Here is a 22,678-nt window from a genome sequence, read left to right as displayed (position 1 = left end):
TGAGACATTTTGAAATTTCATGCCAAATATTGGCTGATTTGAAATTTCATGACAGCAACACATCTCAAAAAGTTGGGACAGGGGCAATAAGAGGCTGGAAAAGTTAAAGGTACAAAAAAGGAACAGCTGGAGGACCAAATTGCAACTCATTAGGTCAACTGGCAATAGGTCATTAACATGACTGGGTATAAAAAGAGCATCTTGGAGTGGCAGTGGCTCTCAGAAGTAAAGATGGGAAGAGGATCACCAATCCCCCTAATTCTGCGCCAACAAATAGTGGAGCAATATCAGAAAGGAGTTTGACAGTGTAAAATTGCAAAGAGTTTGAATATATCATCATCTACAGTGCATAATATCATCAAAAGATTCAGAGAATCTGGAAGAATCTCTGTGCGTAAGGGTCAAGGCCGGAAAACCATACTGGGTGCCCGTGATCTTCGGGCCCTTAGACGGCACTGCATCACATACAGGCATGCTTCTGTATTGGAAATCACAAAATGGGCTCAGGAATATTTCCAGAGAACATTATCTGTGAACACAATTCACCGTGCCATCCGCCGTTGCCAGCTAAAACTCTATAGTTCAAAGAAGAAGCCGTATCTAAACATGATCCAGAAGCGCAGACGTCTTCTCTGGGCCAAGGCTCATTTAAAACGAACTGTGGCAAAGTGGAAAACTGTTCTGTGGTCAGACGAATCAAAATTTGAAGTTCTTTATGGAAATCAGGGACGCCGTGTCATTCGGACTAAAGAGGAGAAGGACGACCCAAGTTGTTATCAGCGCTCAGTTCAGAAGCCTGCATCTCTGATGGTATGGGGTTGTATTAGTGCATGGGCAGCTTACACATCTGGAAAGACACCATCAATGCTGAAAGGTATATCCAGGTTCTAGAGCAACATATGCTCCCATCCAGATGACGTCTCTTTCAGGGAAAGACCTTGCATTTTCCAACATGACAATGCCAAACCACATACTGCATCAATTACAGCATCATGGCTGCGTAGAAGAAGGGTCCGGGTACTGAACTGGTCAGCCTGCAGTCCAGATCTTTCACCCATAGAAAACATTTGGCGCATCATAAAACGGAAGATACGACAAAAAAAAAGACCTAAGACAGTTGAGCAACTAGAATCCTACATTAGACAAGAATGGGTTAACATTCCTCTCCCTAAACTTGAGCAACTTGTCTCCTCAGTCCCCAGACGTTTACAGACTGTTGTAAAGAGAAAAGGGGATGTCTCACAGTGGTAAACATGGCCTTGTCCCAACTTTTTTGAGATGTGTTGTTGTCATGAAATTTAAAATCACCTAATTTTTCTCTTTAAATGATACATTTTCTCAGTTTAAACATTTGATATGTCATCTATGTTCTATTCTGAATAAAATATGGAATTTTGAAACTTCCACATCATTGCATTCCGTTTTTATTTACAATTTGTACTTTGTCCCAACTTTTTTGGAATCGGGGTTGTACATCATAATCGGCATATCCTACATGTCTTAATCAGAAAATGCTAAATTTGGACTATCCAAACGGATTAAAAAAAAAAAAAAAATTGTTGAGGGAGAAAGGGAAAGTGAGCCCATATGAATAACGTGTGTTGTGACACATGTAGACTGATGATGATAAATGGAAACTCGCACTGATTTTAAGATCTTGTGAAGAACTCAAAAGCTATACATGGCCTCGCCCTGGACTACATATTAGAACTCATTGCTATTATTAGAACTCCATCACATTATAGCCTCAGGTCTAATAATGAATTATTATTACAGCCACCAAGAGTTAGAACACTCACTACACTGAGGGATCGCACTTTTGTATCTGTGGTGTCCAAACTATGGAACAAATTACCCAGGGAGCTTTGCAACACAGGATCTGCAAATATTTTAAAGAAATTGCTTAAGACTTATCTTTTTAAAGAGGCTTTTCATCATTATGTTGATATTTAGGTGGCTTTATTCATTAATCATGTTTTTAAATACATTTTTGGTCATATTCTAGGTTTTCCTTTTGAGCAATTTTGGGGTTAAATTTTGTGTCATGTTGTTGTATGCATATTTAAATTATTGTAGTGCGTATATGAACATATTTGTATGAAACATGCGCAATACAAGTGACAAACTTAACTTTGCTGACCGGTAACAGAGTTGACAATTTCTCTACGACGAACCATAATATCAGTTTTATTTGCATTCTGAAACCAAAACTCCCTCAAATGAAAAACATTCGATTTAGGATCATAAAGAATTTCAAGCTAACTGATGTGTAGAATGCAGATATTTGTGCGATATTACAATTCCTTTCCATTAATAGTTAAATATGATGTTTTTGAAGAAAACAATTAGAATAAATATAATCAATTAATCATCCATCAATAAACATGGAATGCAGCCCAAATTATAAAATTACTCAAATAAATAAATAAATAAACTCCTCATATATACAAATTAAAAATGTTCAACAAGTATAAAACTTCCTCTGAATACACTTAGTCAACATAATAATCATAATATTTATTATTATTATTATATAATAACGCAGTGCTTACCTGCTGAATGGTAGAGAGGTAAGCAGTCATACAGAACGTCATCTGGCTTCATGCCGAAAGCATAATACGGAAAAGCAGCCATTCTATAATATCTTTAAATTAAAAAAAACAAAACAAAAAGAGATCTGTAAGTAAACCAGGAAACACAAAATCAGAGCTGTTTGAAGTTAAAGTGCATATCACGGGTAAATTCAGGAGCAAGATCAATGTAATTCTCCTATTTTAGATTAAACTTTGGTCAAATATCTGTCCCATTTTGCATTCTCTGCAATTTTTTTTTTACCTTGCGCAATACCAGAAAAATTCAGTTGAAATCAAGTCATTTGAGTCCGCCTCTGAAAAAACTTGGCATTTGGATTTCCCAGGAAACATTGATTTCCGTGACGTCGCGTGCGGGACGCCTCCTTCTGAATCCTACATCAGCGCTGGTTTGTTTATGAGAAAACGACCTGGTGGTTTTCTGCAAATTTCTTGAACATTATCGCGTAATTATTAAAAATGGTTAACAGATGTATCGTAGGAGGGTGTAGCAACACCAATCCTGATGGGATTAGTACTCATCGTTTCCCACATTGTGCTCAGGTGACAATTCCATATTTCAATGCAAAATCGCTAGCTGCTAAACTTGGTCTACACAGACTGTGCACTGAAACCGTGCAAAGCTCGCGCAGCCTGCTGGCGCTTCCGCAGGTGATGTCACGAATCTGGCTCCAGACTCCCTTGGGATTTTTCCAGACGCGTTTTGTCATCTTATTTTTTTCTGCTGTAGACAGATGGCCTTGTGCAAAATTAACTCTCTGGATGAGTGTGTAAAGGGACATACTTTCATATTAAAAAAAAAATTAGTCCAGGATATGCACTTTTAATGTAAAGGTGGAATTAATAACTCGACGTACCGACTGTGCACCACAATAGCAGCTTTGGGAAGTCCGGTGGTACCAGAGGTGTAAATGTAGAACAAACGGTCTGGAGACAAAAAAGCAGTATGAATACGAGTGTCCTTACATGGGACTTTCCCATGTATACATCCTTATTACCCTCCATTTCTCACACACACAAAATGGCTCATCACCACCATCATACTCAAAAGACCTCAAATGAAAAGGATCACGCACACATTACAGATATTAAGCAGTGTGTCAGTGTTATGGATGTGACATCACACAGTGTTTATGGAAAGCGAACGTTTTCTCGCCGTCTTTACATCCAGTGCAGTTGAGTTCTAGACCTAGAAGGCGTTCATTAATTTTCTGTTCTCCAGTATAGCGGAATTCTCTAATCTGACTGGGATTAAGGTGTGTAAAACAACAATAATAATAAAGCTCGAGCTGTAACATGAATGCCAGGTTTATTCTAATACAGTTGTTTCTATAGTAACAGCTCACTCACAGGGACTTGTATGGCAGACGCGGCATGTAAACTAGGACTAACAAAATACAGAGTTTTAAAAACATGCTCAACAACAGCAAAAAAAAAAAACAAAAAAAAAAACTGCAAATAATAGTCCGCTCATGCACAGTTACTTTGGACTTTTGCCAACATGGCTCGCTTCTCTAAATTGACAGACAACGAGTTTCAGATTTCAGTGTTATTGTTTAACTCGTCAGACGAACTTTATAATCAGGATTTCAAAATAAACAAATAAACACTTCGAATGATAATTATTGAACTCTGTTTACACAAAATATGATTTATTGGTGGCGAGCAAGCAATTATTTGCTGATGCCTTTGGCATCAGCAAGTAATTGCTTGCTCGCCACTAATAAATCACATTTTGTTCAACCTTGTCCAATAATTGCTCAATATTTCTCTCGGATCAATTTGACCAAAACTTTACTGTTTTCTCTATAGGTATATTTAATTACCAAAAAAAAAAATTACATAAAAACAGGACTGGAAACACTTTCCCATCCTGCAGTCTTGAACATTTTTCCCCTCCCACCTAAAGAGCTAACAGCCTTTAGAAAGACCGGGGGGCCTCATGGCTGAACGCCAACAGAGTACGTGAACAAGACTCATCAGGACAGGTTTAGATTCCAGTGAGCAGTACACTACACATCACAGTTAATCCGTCTTTCACTGTGGGTGAAACTAATCTCCAAGCAGAGCACAGAACCGAGCGACAGCCAAAAATGAATGATTTTACTCTATTTTCTGGCCAAAAGAGTAAAAATCAGCAAAATATTTTGCCAAATAAATAAGTAAAAACAATTTTTACTACAAGACTGACAACCTAAAATCACAACACTTAGCTTCACATTTCATTATTATTTGTGTGAATTATTTTTATTCAGCTCAGATTGTGGAGTCATGATTATTTTTTTTCATTAAATGTTTCAAAGTATAAACCGACTTGTAGCATTAAGGATAAATTGCAAATTATTCGACTTTAATCGTTTAAAATCCCATCTTTTTTTAAATTTCAGCTCGGGCCAGGAATGTTTAGTGCATTATTATAATTTATTTTTAACACAGCGACGCGAATATACTGAAGGGGTTTAAAATTAGTATGCAAAAATACTGTACAAGAATCACTCTTATTTTAGCATCATCGACATAAAAACCTTTACAACAGAGATACAGTTCCACTGCTTTCGTACTCCTGATTATCTGAGCTCAGTTCACCCACACGGATTGTTTTCTACATTCCGGATCATTGTTTGGGTGGGTGGGGTGGGGGGGCAGCTTCAAACGCTACGTTAAAATTCATTTGAACTCAACATCGTTTCTGTACTCGAGTGCTGCAACACACAAATTACACCACAGAGATGTTGCTGAAGGCACACTGATCCAGTGCCCTTTATAAACACTTGGAGCAACGTGTCTGTGCTCACCGCTGAAGCCCTTGGATGGAGTGCAGGAGGGAGGATGGCGTGACGCTGACGCCAAGAGTGAGTCGAATGGCTGAGCTTTGAGAGAGGTCATGTGATCAGGACTCAGGTCTCCGGTGCAGAAGAGACCCACAGACTCGCTCAGAGAAGAGCTCACCTCTGACACGGCTAAAAGGAGACGTAACAAAAAAAAAAAAAAATTTAAAAACTAAAAAAGGGGAATTGACCTGATTAAGTAATTTAATAAACAAAAAGAGTCTGGAAATGCACACATCTTACATACATATACATACAGTGCCTTGCAAAACTATTCATCCCCCTTGGTGTTTGTCCTGTTTTGTCGCATTACAAGCTGAAATGAAAATGGATTTTTGGAGAGATAGCACCATTTGATTTATACAACATACCTACCACTTTAAAGGTGCACGTTTTGGGGGGGGGGCACAAAAAATAATTAAGATGAAAAAACAGAAATCTGGAGTGTGCATAAGTATTCACCCCCTTTCATATGAAATCCCTAAATAAGAGCTGGTCCAACCAATTCACTTCATAAGTCACATAATTAGTTGATTAAGATCCACCTGTGTGCAAGCAAAGTGTCACATGATGTCTGTAAAAAATCAACCTGTTCTGGAAGGACCCTGACTCTGCAACACGACTAAGCAAGCGACATAAAAACCAAGGAGCCTCCAAACAGGTCAGAGACAAACTTGTGGAGAAGTATAGATCAGGGATGGGCTATAAAAACTATCCCACACTTGGAATATCCCAGGGAGCTCCATTAAATCCATTAGAGCAAAATGGAAAGAATATGGCACCACTACAAACCTGACAAGAGAAGGCCGCCCACCAAATGTCACAGATAGGCATTAAATCAGAGATGCAACAAAGACACCAAAGATAACACTGAAGGAACTGCAAAGATCCACAGTGGAGATGGACGTATCTGTCCATAAGACCACTTTAAGCTGTACACTCCACAGAATGGGGCTTTATGGAAGAGTGGCCAGAAAAAAAGAAAAATATATCACGTTTGGAGTTTGCCCAACAGTATGTGGCAGACTCCCCAAACACATGGAAGAAGATTCTCTGGTCAAATGAGACAAAAATTTATCTTTTTGGCCATCATGGGAAAAGCCATGTGTGGTGCAAACCCAACACCCTGAGAACACCATTCCTACAGTGAAGCATGGTGATGGCAGCATCATGCTGTGGGGATGTTTTTTTTTTTATCTGCAGGGACAGGAAAGCTGGTCAGGACTGAAGGAAAGATGGATGGCACTAAATACAAGGCAATTCTGGAGGAAAACCTGTTTGAGTCAGCCAGAGGTTTGAGACTGGGACAAAGGTTCACGATCCAGCAGGACAATGACCCTAAACATACTGCTAAAGCTACACTGGAGTGGTTTAAAGGGAAACATTTAAATGTCTTGGAATGGCCTAATCAAAGCCCAGACCTCAATCCAATTGAGAATCTGTGGCATAACTTGAAGATTGCTGGACACCAACACAACCCATCTAACTTGAAGGAGTTGGAGCAGTTTTGCCTCAAGGAATGGGCAAAAATCCAAGTGGATACATGTGCTAAGCTAATAGAGACATACCCCAAGAGACTTGCAGCTGTAATTGTAGCAAAAAGGTGGCTCTATAAAAGTATAGACTTTGAAGGGGGTGAATACCTATGCACACTCCAGATTTCTGTTTTTTCATCTTAATTATTGTTTGTCACACAATAAAACAATGTGCACCTTTAAAGTGGTAGGCATGTTGTGTAAATCAAATGGTGCTAACCCTCCAAAAATACATTTAAATTCCAGCTTGTAACGTAACAAAACAGGACAAAACACCAAGGGGGATGAATACTTTTGCAAGGCAGTGTGTGATAGATATATATATATTGCAAGGCACTGTGTGTGATATATATAATATATATTTTTTAAAATCACACACACTTATATAATTCCCATTTACCCCCTAGCCCTGCCGAATTCTCGATTCTGATTGGACAGAAGGTGTTCATTCATTTCCTAAAACAGCAGCTCAGACAGTAGCACAGCTGCAAATCAGGTTTATATCAACACTCATGTTATAATACATTATCGTTTCGATAGTAACAACGTACACAGGAAGCTATTTGGTGGACACCAGGGTTCCCCCTGAGTTCTGAAAAAAAAATTCTCTACTTTTTTCCTTGAAAAATCAAGTCAAAGAAACATTCTTCACTTGCTCTTCACATAGTCTGCATTTTTTCTGAGTTACCGACTTAAAGTGGACTTACAGGTTTATACCAACCAAACTGGCACAATTCAAACGTGTGCACAGATACAGCTAGGCCTCTCCATTACATACAGTGGTGCTTGAAAGTTTGTGAACCCTTTAGAATTTTCTATATTTCTGCATAAATATGACCTAAAACACCATCAGATATTCACACAAGTCCTAAAAGTAGATAAAGAGAACCCAGTTAAACAAATGAGGCAAAAATATTATACTTGGTCATTTATTTATTGAGGAAAATAATTCAATATTACATATCTGAGTTGCAAAAGTATGTGAACCTCTAGGATTAGCAGTTAATTTGAAGGTGAAATTAGAGTCAGCTGTTTTCCGGCGTACCGTGGCTGGGGAAAAAAAAAAAAAAAAAATCTAGTTCGCCCATTGTCCTGTGTCATTCTGAGATGCGCAGATAGACAGTAAAGGGAATTCCGAATTCCCTTTACTGTCTATCTGCGCATCTCAGAATGACACAGGACAATGGGCGAACTAGATTTTTTTTCCCCCCCAGCCACGGTACGCCGGAAATCCGGCGCAGCACCGGAACGCTATCACCCCTGCATGACCCCACCACTCCACGATGCTCTTTCCCTCCTTGAAGCTGGGGATGGTCAGGTCAACACTGAACTGCACAAGTTCCCTCTGGATATCCTGGTCTGCTGGCAAGAGGTGCCCCAGCATACCACTCAGCCTGCCAAGATATGGAAGTACCTGCAGCTTTCAGTTCTTTTTAAATCAAGGCTGAATACTTTCTTCTTTGCTGCTGTCTTTTATTAAATCAAATTTGAGACTTTTAATTTGATTTCTTTCAGCACGGACAGCACTACAAAATGGCGTCTCCATTATACAGTGCCCTATATAGTGAGTAGCGAGCAATTTCGGATACAGGGATTGTCAAAAGACGCGCGCGCCCTCTTTCGAATGCTGACGTAATCAAGCCCGAAGTTTTGTTTGTTTTGATAGTGTAGCACTTACTACAAATATTAAAGTGAGTTGTTGGACCAGAACTAGGTTCGTAGGAAGAGCAGTTAATTTGTTAAAAGAATAATTGACAAGAGAAACACCACAGACCAAAAGTCTAGTTTAAATTGTGCCGGCTTTATCAAAAAGAAATAGAAGCAGTAGAAAAGTATTAATTACAAAGTGGTACCTTTAAAGACATTTACGTAGACATAACATACAACACAGAAAAACATTTGCATAAATGCAAAGTGAATTCAAAGATGAATCTGAGTTTTACTCAGTTACTCTTTAAAGTAAAGAAACCATTATGAATTCTTAATCTTCAATTAACTTAAACTTCGTTAGTTCCAGTAGTTTAGTTAGTATCTCAGTTGAGCTCTTATTTTAGTCTAGTTTTAGTTGTTATCCAGTTAGTTATTAGTTATTTGATATAACTAGTTCTTTTAAGTATCCATCTTTTAAATGTTAAATCAACATAGGCCTATTTTATGAAATCAAATGCATTTGGTATTACCCTTCTATCAATAGGTTATTACAACCGAAAACCATTGAGCATCTTACTAGCCCAATGAGGAAAGTTAACACCAGTAAATGCAATAGCTATCAACCTTACAATTCAAACATTCAGAATATGTAACATTGGGTGAAACATAAAACGAATAAACGGTTCAATGTCCATTAAATCAGGTCCTTACTGCTAAACAGTCCTTTAGTAGGTGAAAGGGAGACGTAATCCTTCCACACAACAGCGCGGAGCAGTCCACGCACTGTTCACGCGATCCAGAGAGGAAAAGGGAGCGGGTTAAACTGAAACAGTCTTACCACGGTTGGTGATTGTCTCTCGGCAGGGAAAGGAAAGGAAAAGCTGGAGCAACCGGCCTCTCCGTGCGATGTCCAGTTTCCCCAAAGAGGAGAACGATGTTTCTTTCGACGCACAACGCAGTTCAATCGTAGCTCCTAGCTCGGGTGGCTCGCCATCTATAATGTCCTTGATCACGCGCTGGATGCGTGATCTTCAAAAGTAAACTTTTGGTCCGCGATTCTCGATAATAACTCAAAAGAAAATGTACAACTTAACCACAGTCTATCGGCATAGACAGAACGTTAAATAAAACACTTATAGAAAGAAAATAATCGTCAAATACACTTGGTATCTCTGCCCCTTTCTTTCTTCTCGCTGGAGCTCTACACAAGCGGGGCTTCACCTGTTCTTGCTTCCTTGATTCTGCTAAGAATCTTCTGGAAGAGAACGACTATCAGCGCTGTGATTGGCTGATAGATATGGCCTTTCAACTTTTTAAACCAATGATAAAATAAAATTACTAAACCATGAAATACTCGTTTTAATCCTATTTATCTATTTTAGACATTTTTTATATCACTAAAGTAACTTATTTAAATGACAAAATTCTGATTAATATTTATTCTTATTTATTCAACTATTTATTAACCAAGGCCTATTTTCACCTGGGTTACACCAGCAATCAGGAAAGTTTGAAAAAAGTAGGAAATTCAGTCCAATGACACAATCTAGCTTCCAGCTTCTGGTGGTCTGGTCTGCACTCTGACTGATGTGTGCACACTCTGGCCAGCAGGAGAAGAGGCGTGAAATGATGCTGCTTGCCCTTCACAGCGAGATGTACTCGTCGCTATGGCGTCAATATCAAAGCAGGAGGAGGAGGCGCAAACCGGCGCGAACTGTCTATGGGTGCGAAGCGACCTCCTTACCCTTTGGGTCAAAATCAAACCCCCCCCAATTTTTTTTTCTCATCGGATCTACACGATTCACGTAGGTCACCCATTTTGGTTTCAAAACAGCGAATTTCGCCGAAAGGTGAGGGATTTTCATGCATGTAAGCAGAAAGCACCATGAAAGCAGTACCCGGCTGTTAAACTGCTAAAGAGAGAATGTAGAAAGACTGAAAGAAAATGGTGCAAATCTAAACTTCACATTCATTATCAAATCCATAAGGAGATGCTTTGTAATTATAATTATGAAATTCGTAAAGCAAGACAGTCTTTCTTCTCCAACATCATCAGCAGGAATATGAACAATGCCCGTGTGCTATTTTCAACAGTAGAGAAGCTAACTAATCCCCCACCACAATTAGCACCTGAACTTCTCTCAGTTAATAAATGCAATGAGTTTGCATCCTTTTTCAAAGGTAAAACTGATAAAATACGGCAGAATATTCCTCATAATATATCTCAGTTGCAAAAAATTGAAAAACTGCAATCACCAATGACACAGATAGATAACTTCAACACAATGTCAGAATTTTGTTTAATTGATTATGAGACTCTTGAAAAAAACTGTACAAAATCTCAGTTCCTCAACATCTGAATTGGACATTCTGCCCACCAACTTTTTTAAGTCTGTTCTTCATCTTATAATTACAGATGTGCTTCAAATTATAAATACATCCCTGGAGACTGGCGTTGTTCCTGTGTCCCTAAAAAAGCCGTTGAAAAGCCCCTTCTTAAAAAAAAAATAATCTGGATCCTTCAGTATTAAATAACTACAGGCCAATATCAAATTTACCATTCATTGGGAAAATCCTTGAAAAAATTGTCTTCAATCAATTAACTGCCTTCTTGATAGCAAACAGCCATTTTGATAATTTTCAGTCAGGATTTCGTGCCAATCATAGCACTGAAACAGCACTGATTAAAGTTATAAATGACATGCGTCTTAATACTGATGCAGGCAAAACATCGGTCCTGGTATTACTGGACCTCAGCGCAGCTTTTGATACTATTGATCATAACATACTGCTATATCGACTTGAACACTGGGTTGGATTGACTGGTAAAGTTATCAATTGGTTAAATTCATACTTAAAAGATAGAAGCTTCTCTGTTACCCTGGGAAATTGTTCCTCAACGTCAATGTCCTTGACCTGTGGTGTCCCCCAGGGGTCGATTCTTGGACCATTACTTTTCAACCTTTATATGCTCCCACTTGGGCAAATTATCAATAAAAATTCAATTTTGTATCACTGCTATGCAGATGACACCCAAATTTATTTTGCTCTATCACCTAATGATTATGCCCCTCTTGAATGTCTCTACCAGTGTAGAGATCAAATCAATAGCTGGATGTCACAAAATTTTCTTCAGCTGAACACAGATAAAACAGAAGTAATTCTATTTGGAAAAAAAGATGAAAGACTCAAGATTACCACTATTCTTGACACAAAAGGGATGAAAACTAAAGAAATGGTTAAAAATCTTGGTGTTTTCATTGACAGCGAGCTAAACTTTGACAGTCACATGAAAGCAATCACTAAAACGGCATTTTATCACCTAAAAAACATTTCCAAACTAAGAGGACTTATGTCAAAAAATGATCTGGAAAAACTAATACATGCCTTCATCTCTAGTAGGGTTGATTACTGCAATGGCCTTTTCACAGGCCTGCCAAAAAAGACCATCAAACGACTTCAGCTGGTTCAAAATGCAGCAGCTAGGGTTCTCACACGAACAAAAAGAACAGAGCACATTACTCCAATTCTAAGGTCCGTTCACTGGCTTCCAGTAAGCTACAGAATTGACTTTAAAGTATTGCTGCTGGTATACAAATCTCTAAATGGTACAGGGCCCAATTACCTCTCTGATATGTTGCAGCGGCCTAACCCAATCAGATCTACCAGATCGCAACAGAAAAATTTACTATTAAAACCAGTTGTTAAAACAAAGTATGGTGAAGCAGCTTTTAGCTACTATGCAGTACAGCTATGGAACCAACTCCCAGAGGACATTAAAAATGCTCCTGCTGTTGGCAGTTTTAAATCTAGGTTAAAGACCAAGCTGTTTTCAGATGCTTCCTGTTAAATAATTAATATTCTTTTTTTTTATTTTTTATAATTTTTACTCTGCATGTTTTAAATTTACTTTAATTTTAACTTTATTCTATTTTATTCTTTATTCTATTCTGCTGGTTTCTTTTTTTTCTCCTCCTATTTCTACTTCATTTTATTATTTTATTTCTACTATTGTTTAATTCTTATTTTCTTTTAATTAATTGTTTTTAGAATAAAAATACAATTTTATGTAATTTTATTTCTCTATTGTTTACTGTTTTTGTTTTTACTTCTGTAAAGCACATTGAACTGCCATTGTGTATGAAATGTGCTACATAAATAAACTTGCCTTGCCTAAGCACACAAGTCGTTCTACCAAAGAATGGTTAAAGGAGAATAAAGTTAAATGTTTTGGAATGGCCAAGTCAAAGTCCTGACCTTAATCTAATGGAAATGTTGTGGAAGGACCTGAAGCAAGCAGTTCATGTGAGGAAACCCACCAACATCCCAGAGTTGAAGCTGTTCTGTACGGAGGAACGGGCTAAAATTCCTCCAAGCCGGTGTGCAGGACTGATCAACAGTTACCGCAAACGTTTAGTTGCAGTTACTGCTGCACAAGGGGGTCACACCAGATACTGAAAGCAAAGGTTCACATACTTTTTCCACTCACAGATATGTAATATTGGATCATTTTCCTCAATAAATAAATGACCAAGTATAATATTTTTGTCTCGTTTGTTTAACTGGGTTCTCTTTATCTACTTTTAAGACTTGTGTGAAAATCTGATGATATTTTAGGTCATATTTATGCAGAAATATAGAAAATTCTAAAAGGGTTCACAAACTTTCAAGCACCATTGTATAAAATTTGGGCTCCACTCCAGCATCTGAGAAAAAAAGACTTGATTTTGGGCCCCCTGTACACCATCAAACTCAAACCTCTAGTTTGGGCTTACTTAAGGATATTTTAGCAGGAAATTATTAAAATAAATAAATAAATAAATAAATAAAGATTCCCCTTACCTTTTACTTCAACACAAAACTTGATTTACAATTGAACAGAGTTGAGTCTTGGACCAACCAACAGTGAAGGAATCATCACCTTCGAGTTTTTGCGGAGTGAAGGAACCTGAATTTGCTGTCGATTTTCGAACCAAACACAGAATGACACTGTTACGTCATACATCCGCTGCGATTGGTCAAAAGTTTGGCGCTCATGTGGTCATTATGTGCCGTTGATTTTTATTGGTCACAAGCACGTGCTTATTGTTTACACTCTGGCTTCCTGCCATCTCTTCACTGGGGTTGAATTTCAGCAAACGGAGGGATTTCTATAAAAGATGACTTATGATAAATATGACTAATACATTTGTCACTGTGACAATCGCTTGTGATTTTCTCTTTGATGAATTATGTTCGTCTGTGACGAGCGTCAACGAGAACCCTGGGACGCTCCATATAAACAGACTTAAAATATTCATTCATTCAACGTTTAGGAAAGGAGTCTCAGAGCTTTGTAACAGGTAAAACCAAAACTGTTTATAGCTGCATTAATATAAATACGGAGGGGATTATAGAAAATCACGCATGCTGATTGGTCAAGAGATTCGGACTATTTCTCAATCATTAACTCAAGTGACTCTGCAAAATGGCGGCTGATCGCTTCATCACCGTAAGCGAGGAAGAATTACAAATGAAGAAAGCAAAGGATTTTATATTAGACATAAGAAAAACTGTTTAAAAAGGTAGAAGGTTGTATTTTTAGGGTTTTTTTTTGTTAAGTATGAGCATAACGTGTGTAGGAGAAAAAAAAAAAAACAGCCCGAAACTTAGCTCATATGGCAGAATGAACAAAGCCATCTACACCAGATTCTGAAATTTACATTTACAACTTCGCTGAAGAACAGAAACCAAATATGTATTACACAAATCAATAACGAACGCCTTACCATCAGCGAGCTCTGCTCCAAAAATGAGCGCCCGGGCTTCCGACACGCTGAGGCAGTGAATGAGGGAGTCTCGCCTCAGGTTGAAGTTGATGAGCGCCGACTCGATGCCTATTTTCGCCAGTCCAAGCCACAGCGCCACCTGCAGAGGCCTGCTCTCCATTAACAGAGCCACCACATCGCCCGAGCCCCAGCCCTGAGCCAGAGCCCACTGAGCCACGGCGTTACACAGCTGCTCGAGCTCAGAGAAGGTCCACGTTTCGCCCGTGGCCTCGTACACCAGAGCGGGTTTGTCTGGGTGCTGAGCCACGGTCTGGGCGAAGATGGAGGGGATGGTGCTGCCATTCCGCAAGTGACGCCATATTGTCAGCTTCACCCTCAGGAACACCGTGATGGCACTGGAGGTGAGAAATAAACACAATGAGGCATTAGTTCTACATTAAAACCGCTAAAACAGCTCATTTCCACTGGACTTGTGTTGCTGCCAAATAAGTGGTTCAGCTAACGAGCAGGGAAGGAGCCACAGTGATACCTGATGGATGCATTACAAGCTCGTCTTGATTTACATACAGGATTTAAGTGGATTTATTTCACAGCATGCAGCAGCATGTGACTGAGAAAGGAATTCGTCACAGACCAGGATTAACAACTTATTAACACCTTAGACTGCTCACAGACTGTTATTTATGCCGATAAGGAAGAAAATAAATGGGCTCCCACGATACTCAGTGTAACCAAACATCTATTTTATCAGTTGTACAACCCCAATTCCAAAAAAGTTGGGCCACTGTGTGCAACGTAAATAAAAACAGAACGTGAAGGTTTGCAAATCATGGAAACCCTACATTTCATTGAAAATAGTACAAAGACAACATATCAAAATGTTGAAACTGATACATTTTGTTTTTTGAAATATATAAGCTCATTTTGAATTTGATGTCAGCAACACGGCGGCACAGTGGTGTAGTGGTTAGCGCTGTCGCCTCACAGCAAGAAGGTCCTGGGTTCGAGCCCTGGGGCCGGCGAGGGCCTTTCTGTGTGGAGTTTGCATGTTCTCCCTGTGTCCGCGTGGGTTTCCTCCGGGTGCTCCGGTTTCCCCCACAGTCCAAAAGACATGCAGGTTAGGTTAACTGGTGACTCTAAATTGACCGTAGGTGTGAATGTGAGTGTGAATGGTTGTCTGTGTCTATGTGTCAGCCCTGTGATGACCTGGCGACTTGTCCAGGGTGTACCCCGCTTTTCGCCCGTAGTCAGCTGGGATAGGCTCCAGCTTGCCTGCGACCCTGTAGAACAGGATAAAGCGGCTAGAGATAATGAGATGAGATGTCAGCAACACATTTCCAAAAAGTTGGGACAGGGGCAACAAAAGACTGAAAAAAAGTGGTGTAATGCTTAAAAATAAATAAATAAATAAATAAATAAATAAAATTGGTTAATTGGCAACAGGTCATTAACATGATTGGGTATAAAAAGAGCATCCCAGAGAAACGGAGTCTCTCAGAAGTAAAGATGGGGAGGGGTTCACCGCTCTGTAAAACACTGCGTGGGCAAACAGTGCAACAATTTAAGAATAACGTTCCTCAATGTAAAATTGCAAATAATTTGGGGATCACATCATCTATGGTACATAATATCATTAAAAGATTCAGAGAATCTGGAGAAATCTCTGTATGCAAGAGACAAGGCTGAAGACTGACATTGGATGACTGATCTTTAGGCCCCCAGGCAACACTGCATTAAAAGCAGATATGTGTCTGTAGTGGAGGTCACTGTATGGGCTCAGGAACACTTCAGAAAACCATCATCTGTGAAAACAGTTTATTACTGCATCCACAAATGCAAGTTAAAACCAGATATAAACAATATCCAGAAACACCGCCACCTTTTCTCGGCCCGAGCTCTTTCACGATGGACTGAGGCGAAGTGGAAAATTGTCCCGAGGTCTGACGAATCAAAAGTAGAAATTCTTTTTAGAAATCATGGACACCACATCCTCCAGGCTAAAGAGGACAGGGACCATCTGGCTTGTTATCAGTGCACAGTTTAAAAGCCAGCATCTGTGATGGTATGAGGGTGCATTAGTGCACATGACATGGGGAGCTTGTACATCTGGGAAGGCATCATTAATGCTGAATGATATATACACGTTTCAGAGCAATATGCTGCCATCCAGACAAAATCGTTTTCAAGGAAGGCCTTCCTTCTTTCAGCAAGACAATGCCAAACCGCTTTCTACACATATTAAAACTGCATGGCTCTGTAGTAAAAGAGTCCAGGTGCTAAACTGGCTTGTCTGCAGTCCAGACTTGCCTCCCATTTAAAACATTTGGCGCATTATGAAGCGCAAAATATGACAAAGGAGACCCCAAACTGTTGAGCAACTGAAATTATAAATAAATAAATAAATAAATAAATAGACTGCCAGGGGAGACGACCCTAAGCCCTTCAGAACGATATATACTCTTTAAAGCTAGGCAAGATCAAAATATAACATCGATATTGTCATAAACAATAAATTTTCCCCCGCAAGATATCACTGGTATCACCATTATTTCTATAACAAACTCTGACTCTAGCCAAAGCATTAGATTTGATATTAACATCTTGTTCCTGGATTTCTTTCAACGCTACCATTTTGCTGGCAGTTTGTTAGTAAACTTACATGATCTACAGTACTGTGCAAAAGTCTTAATCCCCCTATATTTTTTTTATCCAAACTTTGTTATACATTTCTATTTTATGACTTCTACATTATCGAGTCAGTACAAAAAACATTTTAGAGAGTTCTAAACATTCGTTTTCCAGCACAAAATTAAAGGTTACAGGGAAAAAAAAAAAAAAAAAAAAAAAGTTTGTATCCAAGCAGCATATTACATAAAAGAGAGCACTTTTCAGATTAAAAAAATAAAACATAAAGAAGGCTGCCGGGTTTTGGTGCAAAATGAAGACGCGAGTGTGACAGTCAAAGTGTCGAGAAGAACTGTGGCTGGTTCTGGAAGATGCTCAGTAAAACTTACAGCTCATTTCCTTATCAAACTGCACCCATTGGACCTGAGACTACCATTTTTTTTTTAAAGCAAAGGATCGTCTCATCGACTTTGTTTCCTTTATTATGGCTTACTGCTTCTTTAGTATGGCTTACTGATCTACAGCATTTATTTACACATGCCTAAGACTTTTGTACAGCACTGTATATCACAGTCTCCATCATTAAAACGTCTCCCAGTATTGCTGTGATATACATTTTGTCATATCACCCACCACCACTGAGTTGCACACAAAAAAATGGCTTATTAAATATTGTATAAATGAAACTTTACAGTGATGATCCTGCTTATACCTCTGAACTGTGATATTAGTAAGTAACGGCTGATTGGATTTCTACTGGAAACCTTTCATGACTGATTTGAGAGGCAACATTCAGCATACACAGGAAAATCTTCGGCAAGTCAGGGCATGAATATCCAGCATTCTTACTACAACAAAAAAAAGAACACATCATCTAGGACAGGGGTTCTCAACCTTTTGCAACCTGGGCCCCACCAAAGCTGGTTCATTGCAGTTGGGGGCCCCTCTTCTCGCCCCGCCCCCACCCCCGCAACACACTCACCCGCAGTGACGCCACCCGACCTACAACACCTTATATTGACAGATAGATAGATAGATAGATAGATAGATAGATAGATAGCCCTGGGCTAGATTATTATTATTATTATTATTATTATTATTATTATCATTATTTTTATTATTATTATTATTAGTAGTAGTAGTAGTAGCAGTAGCAGCAGTAGTAGCATTATCCATTCCATAGAAATACATAGGCCTATTATCATTATTAGGCTATTGTTATAATTGGCAGTAGCACCACATTTCTAATCTGCTTTCGGGCATTATTATTATTATTATTATTATTATTATTGCCTATTATCATTACTAAGCTGTTGGCAGTAGTACAAGACTTATGTTCTTTCAGGCATTATTATTATTATTAGGCCTATTATTATTATTATTATTATTATTATTTATTTATTATTATTATTATTGCTGTTGTTGGTTGTTGATATTATTATTATTATTATTATTATTATTATGCTATTATTATTAATAGGCATCATTATTATTATTATTATTATTATTATTATTATTATTAGTGTTTTTATTAGGTATTTTATTAGGCTTATCATTAGCTGGCTATTGATATCATTGGGAATTGGGACCAGGCGTGAATTTAGGTTTTACTTTTTACTGTGCCTTTGTGATCTGCATTTGCGTTAATGCGAGACCTGAGCCTGCTTTGCCTTACAAAGATCCTCGATTCTTGGCGAAATGTTTGACAAGCACAGTCTCAAGTCATCCTCAATTTGCGCACGATTGCGATATTTCGTTTTGAGCGCAGTCATTTTTGAAAATCCTGCCTCACACAAGTAGGTCGATGCGAATGGGATGAGCAGTTTCAAGGCTACGTCACACAGTTGCGGGTACTCCTGCATCAATGCTGCCCAGAATGTCGAAAGAGGGCATGAGGTGAAGACTGCCTTAAGTCTACTGTCACTCTTCAGCTCAATAAGCTGTTCCTGCATGTCAACTGGAAGTTCGTCAGCAGTACACACAAATGGATCTCGAACCCACGCAAAAGAGCGATAATCCTCTGTGAAGTATGCCGCAAACTGTTTTCTCATTACCGACAGGTGCTCTGACGCTGCTTGAAAGACAGATGAGAAATCGTGGGAAGTGCCTGCATTACTGATAAAGTCTGCAAGGCTTGGGAACATATCACAGTTCCCCCGACTGATGCGGCCACACACACAAGATTTTATGATAGATTGATGATAGATTTTATAATAGTATTGATTTGTATGTAATAGTCCAATGTCCTGCATTTTGACATGGGTAAATGTGTTGCATCTGCTTAGCTACTATAGCCTGTTAGCCCCAGATTTTTTTTTTCCTCCATACATGAAGCCTACTCGCGACCCCCCTGGAGTACCTCCGCGCCCCACCAGGGGGGCGCGCCCCCCCGGTTGAGAACCACTGATCTAGGACACCTGTGTGCATGACTGTCCAAACAGTGCTAGTTAATAAATACCATAAATAAAGCTGTGCAATGGGACTAGATGTGAAAAATATCACTGATCGCATGGTTTATTCCTTTGACATATTAATGTCTGCTCATGTTCATGACGGGTGCCAATAATTCAAAAAGAATAGGTAGCAGGTCCCTGGAGTAGTGGTGATGATAATAATAACAATGTAGTAGATAAGAGGAACAGTAAAACTTATTATCAGTGTGGCAGTGCCTGAAGATTTTAGAGTGAAGGATCAGGAGATTGAGAAGACGGATAAATACCAAGATCTGGCAAGTAAGATTAATAAGATGTGGCAAACTCAAGCAAAAGTGATCGGTGCTCTTGGTGCAAAGTACAACCCCGATTCCAAAAAAGTTGGGACAAAGTACAAATTCTAAATAAAAACAGAATGCAATAATTTACAAATCTCAAAAACTGATACTGTATGCACAATAGAACAGACAACATATCAAATGTCGAAAGTGAGACATTTTGAAATTTCATGCCAAGTATTGGCTCATTTGAAATTTCATGACAGCAACACATCTCAAAAAAGTTGGGACAGGGGCAATAAGAGGCTGGAAAAGTTAAAGGTACAAAAAAGGAACAGCTGGAGGACCAAACTGCAACTCATTAGGTCAATTGGCAATAGGTCATTAACATGACTGGGTATAAAAAGAGCATCTTGGAGTGGCAGCGGCTCTCAGAAGTAAAGATGGGAAGAGGATCACCAATCCCCCCAATTCTGCGTCGACAAATAGTGGAGCAATATCAGAAAGGAGTTCGACAGCGTAAAATTGCAAAGAGTTTGAACATATCATCTACAGTGCATAATATCAAAAGATTCAGAGAATCTGGAAGAATCTCTCTGCGTAAGGGTCAAGGCCGGAAAACCATACCGGGTGCCCGTGATCTTCGGGCCCTTAGACGGCACTGCATCACATACAGGCATGCTTCTGTATTGGAAATCACAAAATGGGCTCAGGAATATTTCCAGAGAACATTATCTGTGAACACAATTCACCGTGCCATCCGCCGTTGCCAGCTAAAACTCTATAGTTCAAAGAAGAAGCCGTATCTAAACATGATCCAGAAGCGCAGACGTCTTCTCTGGGCCAAGGCTCATTTAAAATGGACTGTGGCAAAGTGGAAAACTGTTCTGTGGTCAGACGAATCAAAATTTGAAGTTCTTTATGGAAATCAGGGACGCCGCGTCATTCGGACTAAAGAGGAAAAGGATGACCCAAGTTGTTATCAGCGCTCAGTTCAGAAGCCTGCATCTCTGATGGTATGGGGTTGCATTAGTGCGTGTGGCATGGGCAGCTTACACATCTGGAAAGACGCCATCAATGCTGAAAGGTATATCCAAGTTCTAGAGCAACATATGCTCCCATCCAGATGACATCTCTTTCAGGGAAGACCTTGCATTTTCCAACATGACAATGCCAAACCACATACTGCATCAATTACAGCATCATGGCTGCGTAGAAGAAGGGTCCGGGTACTGAACTGGCCAGCCTGCAGTCCAGATCTTTCACCCATAGAAAACATTTGGCGCATCATAAAACGGAAGATACGACAAAAAAAGACCTAAGGCAGTTGAGCAACTAGAATCCTACATTAGACAAGAATGGGTTAACATTCCTATCCCTAAACTTGAGCAACTTGTCTCCTCAGTCCCCAAACGTTTACAGACTGTTGTAAAGAGAAAAGGGGATGTCTCACAGTGGTAAACATGGCCTTGTCCCAACTTTTTTGAGATGTGTTGTTGTCATGAAATTTAAAATCGCCTAATTTTTCTCTTTAAATGATACATTTTCTCAGTTTAAACATTTGATATGTCATCTACGTTCTACTCTGAATAAAATATGGAATTTTGAAACTTCCACATCATTGCATTCCGTTTTTATTTACAATTTGTACTTTGTCCCAACTTTTTTGGAATTGGGGTTATATCTGCTTACTGAAAGACTAACTTTGCTGGGGGTGCACCCAAAGAGAATAGACAACATCCACCAAGTGGCTCTGTTAGGATCGGTGCATATCCTGAAGAAAGTCCTGTCCATCCCGGTCTAGCAGTACTAGACAGATGGCAGAGACCAACCACTGACATGACAAGATATAACCAATAATGACTAATAAAAAAAAAAAATAAATAAAAATTATCCCGAGCAAATTCAAATATACAGTTTTCAAAAGTGCCTAACAACTAAAACAACTTACTAAATAATAATAATAATAATAATAATCTACATTTTAAATAATTAAATAAAATGAATGAACGAACGAATGAATGAATGCAAATGTAGAGCAGAGTGGTATGCTAAATGGTAAAATTTCTACCTATAATTTACTTAGAAATCCATTAGGGTACATACTTGGTCCTTAAATATGCCACTACTTTAAAAAATTAAAATTAAACCACAACTCAGAACATACTAAATCCATTTCCCATAAGCTGGAGGAGTCATATTTGCTGAGCATGTGCATTAGGGTGGTCCCGAAATGTATGGGAAAATTTTTTTTTACCAAAACATTCCGACCACCCTAACTTTTTTTTTTTACACAGGCTAAAAGAAGGCAACAAGCAAAATTTCGGAAAAATTGGTTAATATTTAGAGGTGCCACACGAGGTTGCAAATTGAGTTAAGCCATTAACATTAGTTGGTACGTAGACTGTTGCAGAGAAGATCTCAAACCCCCACAAAGTCACAGTTCTAGAGGGAATATGCCACTTCTATGAAAAAGAAGAGGCAGGAAGAGTTTATAGACTGATAGAAGGTTAACTTTCATGCACTAAGGGGTTCTTAAACAATGAGCACTGATCGTAATATGCTGATGAAGTTGTGAATGTTTTTCTTTCCATGTTTTTCAGATGGCTAGCAACAGTAATACAAGTAGTACCGGTGGTGCAAAGCACAACACCAGAAAGGACAATTACAGTGGTGCTTGAAAGTTTGTGAACCCTTTAGAATTTTCTATATTTCTGCATAAATATGACCTAAAACATAATCAGATTTTCACACAAGTCCTAAAAGTAGGTTAAGAGAACCCAGTTAAACAAATGAAACAAAAATATTATACTTGGTCATTTATTTATTGAGGAAAATGATCCAGTATTACATATCTGTGAGTGGCAAAAGTATGTGAACCTCTAGGATTCGCAGTTAATTTGAAGGTGAAATTAGAGTCAGGTGTTTTCAATCAATGGGATGACAATCAGGTGTGAGTGGGCACCCTGTT

At 38.8% G+C, this 22,678-nt stretch overlaps 1 protein-coding gene across 2 annotated transcripts in view; it reads right to left on the bottom strand.

Annotated features, from left to right (window-relative positions):
* The window catches only part of slc27a1a (solute carrier family 27 member 1a), an 81,931-nt gene that overhangs the window by 44,035 nt on the left and 15,218 nt on the right, over nucleotides 1-22,678 (bottom strand). For both annotated transcript variants that reach the window (XM_060942528.1, XM_060942529.1), the window contains exons 2-5: nucleotides 14,373-14,767; nucleotides 5,387-5,551; nucleotides 3,449-3,518; nucleotides 2,553-2,644 (exon numbers count right to left, since the gene is read on the bottom strand). In XM_060942528.1, the coding sequence (XP_060798511.1) occupies nucleotides 2,553-2,644; nucleotides 3,449-3,518; nucleotides 5,387-5,551; nucleotides 14,373-14,767 (722 nt within the window). The remainder of the gene's footprint in view (nucleotides 1-2,552; nucleotides 2,645-3,448; nucleotides 3,519-5,386; nucleotides 5,552-14,372; nucleotides 14,768-22,678) is intronic.

The sequence above is a fragment of the Neoarius graeffei genome, chromosome 16 (genome assembly GCF_027579695.1).
Source record: "Neoarius graeffei isolate fNeoGra1 chromosome 16, fNeoGra1.pri, whole genome shotgun sequence".
In the NCBI taxonomy this organism is placed as follows: Eukaryota; Metazoa; Chordata; class Actinopteri; order Siluriformes; family Ariidae; genus Neoarius; species Neoarius graeffei.
The sequence above is the reverse complement of the archived record's forward strand: the minus strand, read 5'-3'. Positions and strand labels throughout refer to the sequence as shown.